The sequence below is a fragment of the Trypanosoma brucei genome, chromosome 7, assembly GCF_000210295.1.
Source record: "Trypanosoma brucei gambiense DAL972 chromosome 7, complete sequence".
NCBI lineage: Eukaryota > Euglenozoa > Kinetoplastea > Trypanosomatida > Trypanosomatidae > Trypanosoma > Trypanosoma brucei.
In genome coordinates, this window is record NC_026740.1 from 872,799 (window position 1) to 889,040 (window position 16,242).

General features: G+C 51.3%; 10 protein-coding genes across 10 annotated transcripts; all 10 read left to right on the forward strand.

Annotated features, from left to right (window-relative positions):
* Nucleotides 1-356: 356 nt before the first annotated feature.
* TbgDal_VII3500 (hypothetical protein, conserved) lies at nucleotides 357-1,532 on the forward strand (the record flags this gene model as incomplete). The annotated part of the gene is made up of 1 exon (XM_011776386.1): nucleotides 357-1,532. The coding sequence occupies one exon, from the start codon at nucleotides 357-359 to the stop codon at nucleotides 1,530-1,532; it is 1,176 nt and encodes a 391-aa protein (XP_011774688.1).
* A 634-nt stretch (nucleotides 1,533-2,166) lies between these two features.
* TbgDal_VII3510 (Mu-adaptin 1, putative) lies at nucleotides 2,167-3,465 on the forward strand (the record flags this gene model as incomplete). Its single annotated transcript, XM_011776387.1, has 1 exon — nucleotides 2,167-3,465. The coding sequence occupies one exon, from the start codon at nucleotides 2,167-2,169 to the stop codon at nucleotides 3,463-3,465; it is 1,299 nt and encodes a 432-aa protein (XP_011774689.1).
* A 191-nt stretch (nucleotides 3,466-3,656) lies between these two features.
* Nucleotides 3,657-4,058, forward strand: TbgDal_VII3515 (hypothetical protein, unlikely; the record flags this gene model as incomplete). Its single annotated transcript, XM_011776388.1, has 1 exon — nucleotides 3,657-4,058. One exon carries the CDS (start codon nucleotides 3,657-3,659, stop codon nucleotides 4,056-4,058), a length of 402 nt encoding a protein of 133 aa, XP_011774690.1.
* Nucleotides 4,059-4,250: 192 nt separating this feature from the next.
* Nucleotides 4,251-6,020, forward strand: TbgDal_VII3520 (hypothetical protein, conserved; the record flags this gene model as incomplete). The annotated part of the gene is made up of 1 exon (XM_011776389.1): nucleotides 4,251-6,020. One exon carries the CDS (start codon nucleotides 4,251-4,253, stop codon nucleotides 6,018-6,020), a length of 1,770 nt encoding a protein of 589 aa, XP_011774691.1.
* A 974-nt stretch (nucleotides 6,021-6,994) lies between these two features.
* Nucleotides 6,995-8,059, forward strand: TbgDal_VII3530 (hypothetical protein, conserved; the record flags this gene model as incomplete). Its single annotated transcript, XM_011776390.1, has 1 exon — nucleotides 6,995-8,059. The coding sequence occupies one exon, from the start codon at nucleotides 6,995-6,997 to the stop codon at nucleotides 8,057-8,059; it is 1,065 nt and encodes a 354-aa protein (XP_011774692.1).
* A 333-nt stretch (nucleotides 8,060-8,392) lies between these two features.
* Nucleotides 8,393-10,267, forward strand: TbgDal_VII3540 (protein kinase, putative; the record flags this gene model as incomplete). The annotated part of the gene is made up of 1 exon (XM_011776391.1): nucleotides 8,393-10,267. One exon carries the CDS (start codon nucleotides 8,393-8,395, stop codon nucleotides 10,265-10,267), a length of 1,875 nt encoding a protein of 624 aa, XP_011774693.1.
* Nucleotides 10,268-10,398: 131 nt separating this feature from the next.
* Nucleotides 10,399-10,827, forward strand: TbgDal_VII3544 (hypothetical protein, unlikely; the record flags this gene model as incomplete). The annotated part of the gene is made up of 1 exon (XM_011776392.1): nucleotides 10,399-10,827. One exon carries the CDS (start codon nucleotides 10,399-10,401, stop codon nucleotides 10,825-10,827), a length of 429 nt encoding a protein of 142 aa, XP_011774694.1.
* Nucleotides 10,828-10,997: 170 nt separating this feature from the next.
* Nucleotides 10,998-11,522, forward strand: TbgDal_VII3548 (hypothetical protein, unlikely; the record flags this gene model as incomplete). The annotated part of the gene is made up of 1 exon (XM_011776393.1): nucleotides 10,998-11,522. The coding sequence occupies one exon, from the start codon at nucleotides 10,998-11,000 to the stop codon at nucleotides 11,520-11,522; it is 525 nt and encodes a 174-aa protein (XP_011774695.1).
* Nucleotides 11,523-12,263: 741 nt separating this feature from the next.
* TbgDal_VII3550 (hypothetical protein, conserved) lies at nucleotides 12,264-12,884 on the forward strand (the record flags this gene model as incomplete). Its single annotated transcript, XM_011776394.1, has 1 exon — nucleotides 12,264-12,884. The coding sequence occupies one exon, from the start codon at nucleotides 12,264-12,266 to the stop codon at nucleotides 12,882-12,884; it is 621 nt and encodes a 206-aa protein (XP_011774696.1).
* Nucleotides 12,885-13,348: 464 nt separating this feature from the next.
* On the forward strand, nucleotides 13,349-16,042 carry TbgDal_VII3560 (hypothetical protein, conserved; the record flags this gene model as incomplete). Its single annotated transcript, XM_011776395.1, has 1 exon — nucleotides 13,349-16,042. One exon carries the CDS (start codon nucleotides 13,349-13,351, stop codon nucleotides 16,040-16,042), a length of 2,694 nt encoding a protein of 897 aa, XP_011774697.1.
* Nucleotides 16,043-16,242: the final 200 nt, after the last annotated feature.

Consider the following 16,242-nt stretch of genomic DNA (forward strand, 5'->3'; position numbering starts at 1 on the left):
GAGAAGCTATCATCCATTGTCACGGTGTCATGCGTTTGCGGGGATGAATAGGGCGTTTTCTTCCGTTTTTTTAAAAGTGGCAAGCGGACGTGAGCAACCGAATAATAGAAGAAAAAGGGTTTCGCGGACGTGATTTCACATGGCTGCCTCAAATATGGGTTAATCAAACTACAGTTGTTTAAAAACCGTAGAAGGAAGGATGGAAGTGTTGTTCTGAGCAACTCTATAATCCTTTCAACGTATCTTTTCTGCCTCTTTTCTACCCTCTTGTGTTCTCCTCCAAACGGGGGCTGTGCTGTTGAATTTAGGTATTTATAAGATCTTCGCAGGCACGACCGCGGACACTAAGGAAACAAATGATGAGCAGCGGGAACCAACACGAAAAGGTTCAATTGCAGCAGGGAGGCAATACCCGTGGTCGCTTCTGTTCGGTAACGATAGTGGGATCGGGTGTGTCCACGGGTGTCCCCGTCATTGGTCATCTGTCTTCTGATTGCGCCTGTGCTGAGGCCTTCCGCGATCCACAGGGTCCTGACAGAAGGAACAATGTCAGCCTCCTCATAACAGTAAGGGACGCCGAATGCACTGGTAGTGATAGTGAAGATGACAGGAACGCGAAGCACGTACTTATCGACTGCGGCAAAACATTTCGTGATGCCTACTTTCGTGTTCTTGCCAAACACAAGGTACGCTATCTTGACGGGTTGCTACTGACGCATGACCATGCGGACGCAGCTGGCGGGGTGGATGACCTTCGTGACCTGCAGCGTGTGACCGTGGACGATGCAAGTAAGTGCTGCACGATTGAACAGTACATATCAACTTACGCTTCCGAAAAAACCATCGAGTCGCTTCGCCAACAATTTGGATATATTGTGCGAAACAGCTGGTTGATGGGACCAGCACCGACCACTGCCGAGGAGCATGAGCTAGTTGTGAAGCGCGTGAGGGAGGATCGTGAGCGGGAAGGGCAGACAGACAACATAGGTTATCGACGGAGTGCTGCACTACACCTTTACACACTGCCTGACACGCACCCATCATCCTTTTACATCCCCGGGTTCGGTGAGAATTTTCCCATGTATGCCTTACCGGTGGAGCACGGAAAAGGATACATGTCACTTGGTTTTGTATTTGGTCGTGGTGTTGCGCTTCGTAGCACCGGTGCCAGCAGTTGCAACGGATACTCCTGTGTTGTGTATCTTTCGGATGTAAGCGAAATACCACCAAATGCCATGTCCTTTCTCCACGATCTAGTGAAAATCGATGTCCTTTTTGTCGATATGTTATATGGCCCAGAAGTGAGTCACCCTTCGCACTACTGTATGGACGATACACTGCAACTGGTTTGCGAACTGCAGCCTGCACGCACTTACGCCATCGGCATGTATTGTGATATAAAACACGCAGCGGGCAACCGCTTGCTAAAGGAGAGGTTGGAAGAACTACGGGGGGCGGGTAAATGCGGTGATGGCGTAATAACTGTGGAGTTGGGCTACGATGGAATGACTATGGCACTTCCTCTGTCGTGAGTGACGTTTGCAGAAGTTACATTTCTGTTGAATTTTTTCTACGACAGCGTGCCGTAATGCTCTCCCTGCTACTGCACCACTGGGGGAAGGTCCTTCGGCGTTCGAACATCTTCACTCGTTGCGACCGCGGGTTGCGTTTTTTTACTGCCGATGTTGATCCCACCACTGATTTGCAATGTTGGGTCTCTTTTCGATTTGCATTTCATGCAGAATCCCAGACAGGTACCAACGCATTGCTTTCTCACCTCTTTAACGTTTGCCGCCCCGTTTTGACGACCTGTGTTTTTTTTTTATTTGTATGTGTTTGTGTGTGGTGAGAAGCTGCGACTAAGATGGGGAGAATTAATGGAATGTTGGAGGCCATGGTAGTCCCCAATTGAAGGGAGAGGTGAGTCTTTCGTGTGTCTAATTTATTGCTGTTCCTTCCTCACTTCTCCAGCCTACCGTTAGCGTCAGGAAAACAAATGAAGAAAATGTGCTTCAAAATATGCACCTGCGGCTATTAAGACCAAGAACAAAGGTATGTGTGCGCGCCTGCCTGCGCTCCGCTGAGTGCATGTTTTGTTCTTCTTCTTCACCGTAGTTTCACCCTCTTTCCCCCCTGTAACATCTTCGCCTCCTAGATCCAAGCTACATGGCTTCCGTGTTCTATATTCTTGACAGCAAAGGGTCTCCACTCATATGCCGCTCCTACAGGGGAGATGTCACCCATAACCCTCCGTCTGTCTTTCAGCGCCGAGTGCTTGACGAGGAGGAGTTCCGCATAACCCCTATTTTTGAGGAACAGGGGTATATCTATTGCTACATACGGGTGAACAACGTGTTCTTCCTGATGGTGAGCAAGTTAAACATTCTCCCACTGCAGCAATTCGCCTTCATGCGGCAATGTGTCACCGTTTTCGAAAGCTACTTCAAGCACGTGCTAGAGGAAACGATAATGGACAATTTTGTCATTGTATATGAGCTACTGGACGAGATGTGTGATTTTGGCTTCCCGCAATACACCGAAGAGAAGTCACTCAAAAAATATATCACACAAGAGAGCCTTATTTCGTACCTGCTCCCTGAAGATAAGCTCCACGTGAAAGAGCTACCGGCAGAGGCGTCGGGTCGCGGTGGCCTCACGCCGTGGCGTCAGCCTGGTAAGTATAAGTACCGTAAAAACGAAGTCTTCCTTGATGTTATTGAGAGTGTGAACATCCTTCTCTCACCTGGCGGAGAAACGCTTTCAAGCGAAATATGTGGTCAGATTAAAATGCGTGTGCGTCTCTCCGGGATGCCGGTCCTGAAACTTGGTCTGAATGACAAGGCTACGTTTGAGATGTTGGCCTCCCGCGGGCGTGCTGTTGAGATGGAGGGCGTCAAACTGCATCAGTGCGTTAAGCTTAGTCAGTTCGAGAGTCACCGTGTTATTTCTTTCGTACCACCTGATGGGGAATTCGAGCTGATGTCTTACCGCACGAGTAAGAAGGTGGCTCCGATGGTTACCGTGGAGTGCACCACCGTTAGTAAAAGCGCGACTCAGGTGGAGATGGCCCTAGTGGCACGCACCACGTTTCGACGCACTCTCACCGCATCTTTCTTGGATATTCTTGTGCCGGTCCCGAGCGATGCATTCAAACCGGAGGGGCGGTGCTCGGCGGGAAAGGTTCGTCATGCACCGGAGTCCAACTTACTTATGTGGAGTCTGCGCGAGGTAAGTGGTGGTAAGCAATTCACCTGTTCATTCAAATTCAGCCTCCCTTCCGTGCGAAGCAGTGATCCATCCGTGTTTGCTAAGGCACCAGTACAAGTGAAATTTGAGGTCCCATACCTTACGGCATCCGGTATTCAAGTGCGGTATTTGAAGGTGGAGGAAGAGCCGAACTATCAGGCGCTGTCGTGGGTACGGTACGTCACGCAGAGCGGCGACTACCAGATTCGGACGGCGTAAAAAAAGTAAAGGAGCCAAAGGAAAGCAAACAGAAAGAAGTGCGAAGGAAAGCAAAGGGATGGATAGATGCGAATTAAGGGAAAGGAAAGGGAAGTTATTATTTATTGAAATAGGAGGGTTGGCTAACGAGGAAAAGAAGTGGAATCCAGGAGGAGGCGATAGTGAAAACGCGTCTCCCCTACTCTTTCAGGATGGATGAAGTGGAGAAAAGAAAGGAAGTGCGACGGAGACGTGTGCCTCCCAGTGTTCTCATTCGCCGAGGATTGGCCGTCGCCCTTGGCGTGATTTGTGCTGCTCGTTGCTATTGCTACTACATTTTCTCCCCCCCCCCCCACACACACACACATTCTATTTCAACGCTTGCTCCATTTGCTACACTTGTGGTTTTTTATGATAAAAAGAGTGCAGGGGGTGGGTGGGGTGGGGTGGGGGGCGCGTGTGATTGGAGGGAGGGGGGCGCTGTATTGACACATAACGGGGTGTCCTACCTTTACCTGTGCTACGGCCTTGTAGCTGCATCGCTGGGGGAACTGTTAACACTCTGCGTTTCTACTTTGCCCTCTGCTTTACCTTTTGTTCATTTCTTCTCTTAACTTTTTAATTGTTCTCGTCACTGTAGGGACACACACACACACACACACACACAGACAAAGAAAAAAAGAACTACGACTTAAGTTACTTCGTTGGCGGTGAGTTTCCCCACCATCACCACCCGACGCGCGTACTCACTGCAACGAGTGAAAGTGGAAGTTCACGTGTTGAACGCCCCGTTCTGCACTTCTTCGATGCAGTGGAAAGAGGTATTAGATAGCGAAGATTCCATCGACAGCCCTGAGGCACCATTGCTTAGTGTCACCAGCGCCCTACTCGCATTTTCCACTGGTGAATTGCAGAGAGGTGAGGAAAGAACGCGCCACCTCGACGCTAGTGATGACTCCAACGGGGGGACACCGCGCTTCGACCATGAGGTGGCTGAAGGCGTCTGTTTTCTATTCACAAAAGAGGCAGGTGAAGATAACAAATTGACCTGCGGTGGGGATGACCGCGTGGGTTGCTTCCACGATATGGAAAAACACCGCCTTCTAACAGACTTATGTCCCGGAAACGATGCAGTGGCAAGTGAATGCCAGATGGTCTGGAATGCGGGAAATTGGGTTTCACCTTCTGGCGAGGTTGTGGATCAATCAGAGCGGTACCGTGCACTTCTGCCTCTTCAGTGGGGTGTGTGCAAGGACTCTTTCATCACATTATCGCGGGACACAGTAACGGATAGTTTGGTGGTGATACATCGCCATCGCTACCCTCGCAGTGGACATGGATCAAATGGTGAGGAGTCACTGAGGCAGCTCCACATTCCCTTCTCTCAGCCCTGGAGAAGACGTGTGCGGAGTTTGCTAAGTCTCTCCCACACTAATTTGATGCCCGTGACCGATATCATAATGAACGAAGCAAAGCAGGAACTACTGCTTGTGCATCCGTATATGGATGGTGTGCAGCCCATTGCATCTGCGCTGCGATCGTATCCTCACCTAATATACCGCCCAATCACGTCTCCAATGATGTGTAGCATTGTGCGTGGTTTAGTGGACGCGCTACTGTTTCTACACAAGCATGGCATAGTTCATGGTGCGCTTTCTCCGTGGACAGTGTTACTGACCACTGACAGTCGCGCGCTAGTAGCGGGCCCTTCCCTTCAGAACACAACATGGCCCCTGGCCGATCTGGAATCGGTTGGTGGCAACTCGCTTCACCCGTCCTTTCACGCACCTCTGGAAGCAAAAGATTCAATGGGGGGACATTGTTTGCCCACGGAGGCTGATGACACCTTCGCACTTGGGGTTCTCATGTTAGCCATGACTTGGGAGATGTGTGACCCTCTCTGTGTCGAATTGCACGAAAGGGCAGTGAAGTTGACGCACCGTTGCGTGGCGCATAGAATGACACTAATGGAGTTGAAGGCGAGTCTTGGGCCACTCGTTGACCCCCGAAACCAGCAAGAGAGGAAAGACCGACAAGAGGGAGAGGGAGAGAAGTGTTCAAACAGTTGTGGAGAGCACAATCCATTAAGTACTGTGGAGCTGGTGCCGAAACCGCAACCTCCCGTTGTCACGGGGATCCTACGTCGTACTGATTCCCCCGTTCTTTACAGAACGACGGGGCTGGATAAGTGGATGACGTCAAGGGCATCCAACATACAAAGAGTGCAGCGAGATGTCGTGGTTACGCTAAAGCCATATAACGAGGATAAGTTCGATGCTTTGTTGCGGTGGCGGGTTGTGTCCATCACCGTTTTATTTGTTGTTTCGATCCGTCGTTCACTTCAGCGGGGCTGCGTGCCACTCAAGAAAATATTTTATCACAGTAAAGAGACACCTCCGAGACCGGTGCCACGCCGCCTGCAGCAACACCGCATGACCGTCAGGCGTAGCCCCGTCTCTACCAGCCATGCGGACAGAACTCATTTACTGCTTCCAGCGCGGGTGCCGCTCACGCAAAATCCGCCACGTGGCGGTGCGCGGGAACAAGACGGAAACTCTTTGGAGGATGATTGGTAGTCACAACGATGTTTCCCTCGAAGTGGGAAGGGGACACCAGGTGAGTGTCGCATCCCCAGTTGTGGATCGATACGTCGTCCCTTCTTTCCACACAAAATCAAGTGATAGCATTTCTGAATATAACTGCACCAAGCAAAGAGTATTTTTTTAAAAAAAATACACTCCCATGCACTTGTTATTGATGTAAGTTCGAAGAGCAGTTACTGGCATTATTGTTATTATTTATTTATTCTTTTTTACTTCATACGTTGCTTGCTTTCACGTTTTTAATTTTTGTAGTGTGAGCCTGCTACTTGGTTTGTTTGCGTGAGGGGGGGGAGCAGTTTGGTCTTCACATTCCGCACCAGTTAACTATGATGCGCCGTCTCTTCGGTAAGACAGTGCACTTCTAAGACAGGGTTTGGGAAATAAGTTCGCATTTACTCGTTTACTCGCCGCCCTCCTTTGATGCAGAAACGTGTGCATGAAAAAAAAAATACGGAAGTGTTTGGTTATCTTAATTGTCTTATTTCTTTGTGTTTCATCTGGCGATGCTGTGTGAAACAGATGGAAAGGCAATGAGTTGTTACCATTTCTCAACGTGGTTTTCATTTATTTTTTCTCATCTGGTTTTCTGTTGTTTTACACCTCTTCATTAAAAATGCTTTGGTGTTTTTCTTTCCATGGCTCCTCTATCCATATAGCACATATGTGGTGTCATTTTGCTTATCGTTTCGAAGACGGCTGTGCTTTCTCTCCCGTTGTCGACGTGGAGAAGGGGGTACGACTTCATTACGTACATTTGCTATGTTTTACCTAAAGAGACTCTCCTAACCTTATTTTATTTGGATATATGTTTTTTCCATACTCTTCTCATCACACACTTATCCAGCGTGCGCCACAAGTGCACGTGGTTCTTTGTCTTTACGGTCCTCACACAGGGGTCTGTGATCACATTAGGCGGTTCTAGGAGCGAGAAAGCAAAAGGGGGAGAAATGAAAAGCACGGTAACGATGGCAGCCTCTGTGCGATGCACGCACCGAATCCGTGCCCCGTTGGACCATCTCATCATGCGCCCTTCAGATATGGATCAGGTGGTGACATCTATCCGCACTACAGACGCCGCTATCGTTACATGGTACATGCCACTGGCCAATCTTCAGCATATTCTTCATAGACGCTATGAGGCGGAGCAGTTTGGAGAAATTATCATTCCTCCCGTCACCACCCAAGATCCCACCACATCCGCCGATGAACAGAACAACAACCCTCTTGGCTTTGTTACGCTTGTTGCTGGGAGGAATTATCCGCAAAAGCAAACGTGGCTTGAGCGCGTATTTGACCCCGCACCGCATTCGACACTGAGTCTCCGTGTGGCAGTGATGGACCGTGTCCACTGGCAGCGAACATCGTGGATGGCAAACTCGATCTGCCGCAGCATATGCTGGGGGCGCCTACCGCAAAAGATGCTCTCTATTAATTTAGACTGGAAAAATGCAGTCCATATCGACGCTGACTTCGATGTGGACGCGGACAGGTACAATGCACCATACAGCGTGCATGTACCGGGTTTGGGTTTCCAACTTACATTGCGCGATACCGGCCGCACTGTGCTCGACCGCGAGACCCCTACGGTTGACGGGTTTTTAGATAATGAAAGTGCCCTACACCGTCTAGCACTCGCACGGGAGGTGAACATGCAGGGGTTAGGCGGTTGCGTGTACCGCCAAACGCTGTGGAGTGCACCGTCACTTCCCAACACAGCAAAGGTGATGCAATTTCAGCCGGGAGAATTGTTCAAGCGGTGTTTTGGAGTTGATCCGCCGGCACATGTGGAGCCAGTGGCTGCGTGGCTTGTGCATGAGGTGGAGCAAACACTTGTGTACAAAATGGAAGGCGAGGTGGAGGATGAGAACGAGCCAAATAGTGCGACAACGTACGGTGACCGTTCTCTCACTGAGCGTGTGCAGAAAAAAGCAATGAACCGATACAATGGGTTCCGTGACGAGGTACGTGGCAAGGTGTATAGTGAACTGGATGGAAAGGAATTGCCGCGCTAGAAGCGCATATACGTCCATGAAATCCCCTCGCGCAGTACTGTAAAAAAAAAAAAGTGGGTGGACAGATGACATCCACTTCATTTACATACTTAACCACGGTTGAACGTGATAAACATACCGCAACAATTCGTGGGTTACACTTGTTTTACGTAATAAAACATATCTGGTAATAGCTGGGTTTTGTATCGCCAACTTCCTTTCTTCCCTTTTTCTTCGTGATGAGGGATAGCTTCCTGGATGATGCCCAAATACGTGTGATTCTGCGCACCCTCAGTCCTTTTCGTTGCCGTTTATCCACGGTTGTTTTCCCTTTCTTTTCCTCTTTTTCCTTCTATGTTACTTCATTACAGGACGCTGGTGATGGCGACCTCTCGCAAGCAGGTAGTTGGTAAATACGAACTGGGGAAGGTTTTGGCGTCAGGATACTTCGATTGCCGCACTCGTATCTGCACGCACATAGTGACAGGAGCGCAATACGTCGTACGGATATACAGTAAAAGTACTCTGGCGGAGGCGCAGTGGATGTGGGATCGCACTCGCGATGCCATCCACGTCATGCGTACGCTGCCAAAGCACGAAAATATTATTGAGATTTCAGAGCTATTTGAAACAGAATCCTCACTCTACATTCTTATGCAGCTGTTCGCACCGATGCATCTGACGAAGATGTATACAACTGTAGGTGAATCGGGGCAACGTGAGAGAGTGCCCATACAAAGGACAAAGGCACTTTTCCTGCAAGTTGTGCGGGGTTTAAGACACATGCACGACTGTAGTGTGGTGCACTTGGGACTGGCACCAGACCACGTCATGGTGAATGACAGGGACCATGTGAAAATTGGCAATCTCGTCTCTTGTAAATATGTCCCAAAAGGAACGAAGTTGTGCCGTGACATTCGTGGCACAATGCACACCGTAGCGCCGGAGGTATTACGCAACGGGGAGTATGATCCTTATCTTGCGGACTCGTGGTCCATGGGCGTATTACTCTACTTCATGTTACACAATGGACGCTACCCGCACGATGGGGCAAATACAACGAAAAATATTTTATACAATAGGATCCGCCCACCTGATCCAAAGCTACCAGCAGAGGCGCTGAACCTATTGCAGCAGCTGCTGAGCCACAATCCCGGTTCTCGAATGCGTGTGGAGCAAATTGCGGATCACCCATTCTTTGCGACAGAACATAAAGATGTCGATACAGGTAGAACGGAGCAACAAGCGGCCAGATATACTGGCGTGGTGCCGAGTTTATGGGCTAGCAGGACTGCGCATATCCCAGTAGTGCTAAGGGCGCCACTTAAGGAGCGAGTTCAGTACAGTGGTAGCCGAGAGGACGCAGCCGCTTACCTGATACAAATGTGTTATAAGGCATTCAGAGGCCGCAAACGGCGCTTTAGTGACCGCTTTTTGAGCACTCAACCACGTGGATCTATAAACCGCAGCCGCAGTCAAGTGGTTGAAGTGGTATGCCCCTCTTCACGATCGCGCCGAAGGAAGAATTACCAAACTCCGCACGGTGATACAGAGGCAGCCTTCGGACAGGAGCGAACGCACCTCAGCTCGCAACACTATCAGCAACGGTGGAGCGCTGTAACAAACACAGAAATGCAGCAAGGGGAACTGGGAAGCCGGACAAGCTCAATCAACAGTGGGTTCGCAAAATGTGGAGAAGGGCCTGCAGACCCGGCCGAAGGGAGCTCTTTTTTTGGGTTTAGCGGAAGCGAGTCAGAAGGTAGTCCAATGAACGCCACACAGGGATCCCATTTCAATTTTTCTTTGAAGTCGGGAAATTTGCCTCTGACCTTGCCACCACTCAGACGACAAGGAGGTCCCTGCAAGCTCGGTTGTGACCCTACACTCGATGCTCCTGTTGGCACCCCTCCCAACAGTACTTTCGACGGACCCGGTAACGCTTCCCCCACAACCGCATCCGTTTGCAACGAAGTGGTCCGTGCCGCATCATTCCGATTGCGAGTTCCCTCGATGCTTCACTTGAAGGCTGCTGAGGCATTTTCTCGGGACCTCGATCTTAGGGGCCCCGGTTTCACTCATTTCAACACGCGAGTTGACCCCGGGAGGCGTTGCCCGGTGTGCGACAGGCCCCCCGCGCAACGAATGAATCGTAAACAACCGTACCTGAACACACCATATGAGTACAAGGAGGGGAAATTTACCATTAAAACTGTTGCGGACTCTGATTAAAATAGGAGTTGCAGACGGTGCACGTTTATTTGTGAATGTAAGACGCATGACGGTGCAATGCACGTCAATCTAACCAATAGCGAGTGGCGGATGCCGAGAAGAATGAAGGAGAACATGTTGTTGATGAGGGAATGCGTGTTTGCACACTCGCGTGCATGTGCCCTTTTCCCTTCCCCTGTCTTTCACACTTCATTTCTACTCTTTTCTCAAAAAAAAAAAGGGGGGGGGTGATAGGGAGTGGAGGAAAATGTTGTGAATCATACTTTTGTACATTTAGATGTAGACGACGAGTTTTACCTTCACGCCGGCCACACTCATTGAGGGCGCGCGGTGGTTCGTCTGCCGGGTGTTTGGGGGCCAGTTCCGCCCTGTGCCTATTTTCATCCACATTCGAGATCCTTCCCTGCCCCCTCATTTCGAGTCTTGACCGTACTTACCGTCTTTCACTATGGTCAGTGAATTCCTCCCATTATGCGTATTTTTACCTCCAACATGTATTTAGATTTGTCCCCCTCCTTCTTTTTTTTCTTTTTCTCCCCCTCTCGTTCGCTCACGAGTGAAGGAAGGGACAAGTAAACCCCGTGGGCACAGGGTAGATACCTGCGCGCTAGCGCACTGAACTGTAAGGTAGAAAACAAGCGGCACTGTCGCTCACTCACCCCTTCACCCCGCTGTGGTCAGATAGAGTTGGACACATAGGCCAATAAACGCAAAGCAAGGCACGCAACCAATGGCGTTTAATCGCTCTCTTATCGTCACCCTTTTCTTCACACTTTGCGACCTTATTCTGCTTTGCATCCTACCAATCTACAGTCACGGTCTTTCCGGTCACATCCTTGTGGCACTTCATGTGGGCACTTTGGTCGTTCTTGCCTCCATGATGAGCCTGTTCACCCTTCGAACCTCCTTCCTTGTCGAAGGGCGGTCCAGTAAAGCCTTGTTCCCACAGCGCGTGACCGGTCCTCTGTGGTTGCTTCATGTTGTGCTTACTCCGGCACCACTAGTGTATAAAGAATTCATAATGCCGTGGGTATACACATCGGTGGAAAGTGCACCCCGGGCGTGGGCGGACTCCGCTTACATCACGCTTTCCGTGCTCAACATAACCACGTACGTGGCTTTCAGTGTGTCGCTGCTTTACTTTATTTTCTTCATAGCGGAAAGACGGCTTTACAAATTTCATTGCCACATCAGCCGCACCGGAACGGCAACTGACAATGCGACGGTGGCACTCAATTGCAATCCACTGGAATGACTCAGTGGAAAAAGGGGGGGGAGGTCTTTTGGCCATGGGGAGTCTGAAACGGAGCAGGGCGTCGGCTTCATTTCTCAACACCGAGTTACGGGGGCCCTTGTCAAAGCACAACAGCATCAGTTGGGTGCGACCTCGCTGTTACGAAGCGTGTAACGGGGGAAAGGGGCGACCCAAGGGCAAATTTCGCGATGGGAGGTATTGCATGATTTAGGGGGAGGAAGGTTCGCTCGCAATGGGGTGCTATTTCACCCTGTTCGGCCCGATGTGAAGGAACAAACAAACCCCTTTTCTTGCACATGAGGTGCGGTAACTCAGAGGAAAACGAAGCGAGGTTAATTTCTGGTGCGTTGTTGCACCCATTTCCGTCTACGCAGAAGCAGGCGGCCCTTGAGGTGAGGAGGGGGGGGGCAACACATCCCACTTTGCTACCGCGCCATTTGGTGTACAAATATGCCCTTCTGTAACGTTCCTGTTCCTAGCGGTGGTTCGCAATGTTTTTCCCCACCGAGTTCTAACGCTTCAGTGCCTTCAACTGCCCTGACTCCTCACCTACCTTCCACCTTTGACACCGCGGAAACCTGTCTCGTGAAGTCCCGCTTGTCGGCACCATAACCCCTGCAATACCGAGTTCCCGTGTACCAAGGATGCTTTGTTTTTCTTTTTCTGAAAAAAAAGTAAAGGAAAATAACACGAGCGTGTTTGGTACCCATTCGCGTCTCTAAGCGGGGAAGGGGAGCGGAAATGCGAGCTGAAAAGGTGACAGCATCACCCAGTGGTGAAGGCGCCGCGCCCCTATTTGTGTTCGGTTACGGCTCCATACTGTGGAAGCAGCAGTTTGAGTACCTCCGCGCGTTGCCATGCTGCGTTCATGGCTACAAGAGGGTTTTCTATCAGGGCAGTACGGACCACCGTGGCGTCCCCGCCAGGCCAGGCCGCGTTGTAACACTTCTCACGTGTGGCGACCCGGAGGCATGGGTGGGTGGGGTCGCGTTTGAGCTCCCGGTAGAGGAGGAGAATCGGGAGAAAATCCTTGCCCAACTTGACGACCGCGAGAGTGGGGGCTATGAGCGGGAGGAGGTGACACTCTATGACATCAAAACGCACGAAAGGCTTCATTTGCCGCCCGGTGCCGTATGTTTATGTTATAGAGCAACTGAAGACAATCCTGAATACCTGGGGGAGGCAAAAGATGAAGCTATCGCCGAACAGATTTTGAGCTGTGAAGGATTGAGTGGACCGAACTCGGAATATTTGTTTAAGCTTGCTGAGGCACTTCGTAAACTGGAGAGTGCTGACCAACATGTATTTGCAGTCGAGACCGCAGCTCTCCACATCATGAAGGCGCAAAATGTTCCCGAGTGAAGCAAAACGTGGAACGGGGGACGAGCAAAACCAAGGTACGCAAACGCCACCGTCGAATGCCTCTGTTAACACCAATTAGACTTCTTCATGAACCCCTGCACAAGGGTGCGCGCATCTGCCTCGCCGAAGACGCGCCTGCAACAGTTTTATCAATGAATCGATTCCTTCTTTCCTTCTATTAATTTACTTGTCTACTTTATCATACGCATGTTGTAACGATCATTTCTTTACTCCCCCAGCAGGCATCTGCTTAACCTTTCACATTCCAATAATTCCCCCCTTTCGTTTAATGGCTCACTCGCAACTCTCACCCGTGGGGTAACACGTTACGGCATTCAGGGGGATGCAAAGAGGAAAACTTGTTCCGTATTAACGATGGTGTGCAATATTCTCCCCCATTATTTCAACTGAATAAAAAAAGGAAAGGAGAGGCCCCGCACTTCTCGGTGCCGTGTCACACCACGATGGATGGACAGCGTGCAACAAAGGGAGTGGGACATGCCAGTGATTGGGCAGAACTTCGCCGCGCCCTCTTTAATGTGCACCTGTTGCTAGCACTTCAAGAGGGCAGTGTGACACAACCACCGGGGGAAGAGAAGGTCGTACCGAGTAGGGAGGCATCGCAACCGTTGTTGGAGCGTGACTGTGGCATGAATCGGGTTCAGAGCGTCTCGCTCATGACGCTGGAGTTGGAAGATAGTACGGATGCGCTTCATTCCCAATGCTTAGAGAAACATGAGGAAAAGAGGGGCGTATGTCGTGCCCTTCCGCTTCCGCCGCTTCGATGGGCTGTTCCATCGCATCGGCAGCGTCTCGCGGCCTTGGAAAAGGAAAGGCGGCGGCGACAAAGGAAAAATGCCGCGGCAGAAGGAAAACTAAACATGTTGGGAAACACTCTCGGGAGTGGTGATACGCGGCAGCCGTCCTCCATTACTGGAAGTAGCGCAACTGCAAAGGTAATGGAATTGGATAAAAACGTAATGAAAGAGGATCTTCAGGATGGAACTGCGTCGCCCGCTCATTCAACTCGATCGTCCCTGACGAGAACCGGTGACCACAGCGAATGTGAGAGCTCGCAGGATACATACACAGCTGCTTTCGCGTCTGTGGACGATCACTGTCCTCGAGAGATGCCTTCGTTCCGTTTATCGTCGGGCAGTGACAATTCGGACTGTCAAACCCTGTCAAGGACGATATCTACACTGAGTGTCAGAAAAACCTTAGCCCCTGTTCACGAGGGTCACCGCTGCGCCTCCGTTTACCGAGTTCTCGGTGCCGGAAGTAGTCTCAGCGAAGATACCACCGCCCATATGGCCCAGACTGAAGTTGAGCAAATATGCTCTGGTGAAGCCGAGCCGTACACCTCATACCTCTTCTCCCCTGTCGTGCGTGTAGTGGATCTCAGTGAGGGGCGAAGCTCTCCAACGCCGCCTGGCGGGAATGAAGACCGAATGGCTCCTGACGGGGACCTTGAGATGAAGGATGGGTGTACCAGAGTGAGTTTTTCCCCAAATGGGGAATGCTACGTAGTAGGGACAAGGAGAGGTTTCTTGTGGCTCTTCACGACAGGTTCGCCGCCGGGTCAAAATAATATCTATGGTTACGGTGATGAAAAAGGCGGTGGGGTTTGCCTTGACGAGGAGCCACCAGTGGAGCCCTTGAAACTTCAGGCGCACGGCGGCCCCGTTACAGACGTGACTTTTAACGACGTTGGCACACTCTTTGCTTCAGCGGGTGGGGACGCTTGTGTGATACTGTGGAATCAGCGCACGAGGTTGAAAGTCCGTCGTATCAACACAGGTGGTGGTGTGCCCACCCTCGTCCGTTTTGTGCCTGAAAACAACAATTACCTTCTTGTTTCACTCATGCAGCACCGCCTTTTGCGGCTTTACAATACTTCAACAGGCCGCCCCGTAACGCGCAGAGGAGCCGAGATGCGGATAGAAGCGTCCACTGTGGCAGTTCACTTCTGCGCCGACCCGTTCTTATTCATTGGTGACACAAGCGGAACCGTGAGCATGTGGCGGTACTACTTAGGGTGTGAACACACATGCGCTATGTGCCCCCTTGAACCAAGGCGAAGTGGGGAATGGCGAGAGGGCCGCGCTTCTTCCCCAGCGGTCACAGGTCTTCTCCCGCATGGAGTCGCCTCAGGTGCTTCCTCCACAAAGGGAAGCATAAAAGAAAGGTGTTGTCAGGTCCCTGCGGTAATGGTGGAAAACCAGCCTTGCTTCGAAAAGGCGGGATCGCTTCTGCTGGAAAAGGGCACGCCGGTGGGAGCACTCGCGGTGAGCACCATGACCCAAGAGCAGCTGCGCTATCTGAAGCGGGCCCAGCGCATTGGGTGGAAGATTCCCAAGCGAGGACTCTTCGGAAAGTTGACAGAGGGAATACTCTCTGAAGCGCTCAACCGTAACAACTCCAGCGAATCACCCGGAGAAATGGATGCCAGTGACTGCTCCAAGTTGATGTGCGCCGTGATGTTGCTCGCGTCGTTGCCGTGCGATCGGATGGCCGTTCTGTGCATTCAGGCGAAGGCAGAAGACACCCGCGAGTACACGTTGGTGCCCATGTTGGTGGTGGACCGTGCCTGCCGCATCCGGCACATGAGCACTGGGGCTGCGTTCTGCACCGACAACGTGCGCTCCCCAACCTTCACATCCACGTGCGAGGAGGGTTTTGTTCAAATTATCGCCTGTACTGCTGCCCGCATGCTGCCGGTGGCAAAGGAAGAGACCGCGGCCATGGGCTCCTCCGCTGTGGTTACGCCGTGGGCTGTCATGGCGACACTTCCAGTCCCTTGCGGCGGCAGTCCCTCCAGCCTGGCTTGGTCGCCCGACATGCGAATCCTTACAGCCGTGACTGAAGAAGGGATGGTTTATCAATGGCGTCGCGTCCAGCTGCACCAAGGCACTACGGTTAACGAAGACATCAATCGTGACGCCGATGATGGCCTTCGGGCTTCAACGACGAGGGATGAGGTGGATGAGTGGCGGAGGCACTTTGAGAGGGAGAAGAAACGGCAATTGCACCGCTACCGGGCGAGAAAGAATGCCGCCAACCAACTTGAGGACACATCTCGGCCGTACGGCGGCCTGAATGCCGGGAGCGGGTCGCGAACAAGTGTCGTTCAAAGCCTTTGTCATGCAAGCAACTGATGCGCGGCGCCGCCCACGGTGTGGCACCGCTTGCGCAATGAACGCATGGCCGAAATGTGTCCTTCGTAATATACAAAAAAAAACTCAGAGGGATGGTGTTCCCTCGTTCTCCCCTCCCCCCGTCGCACGCCAACTGCACCTACTTGCACGGAAATCGACCGCGCTCTTTCTTTCTACTGGGCGCCGACTGATTTGCACCC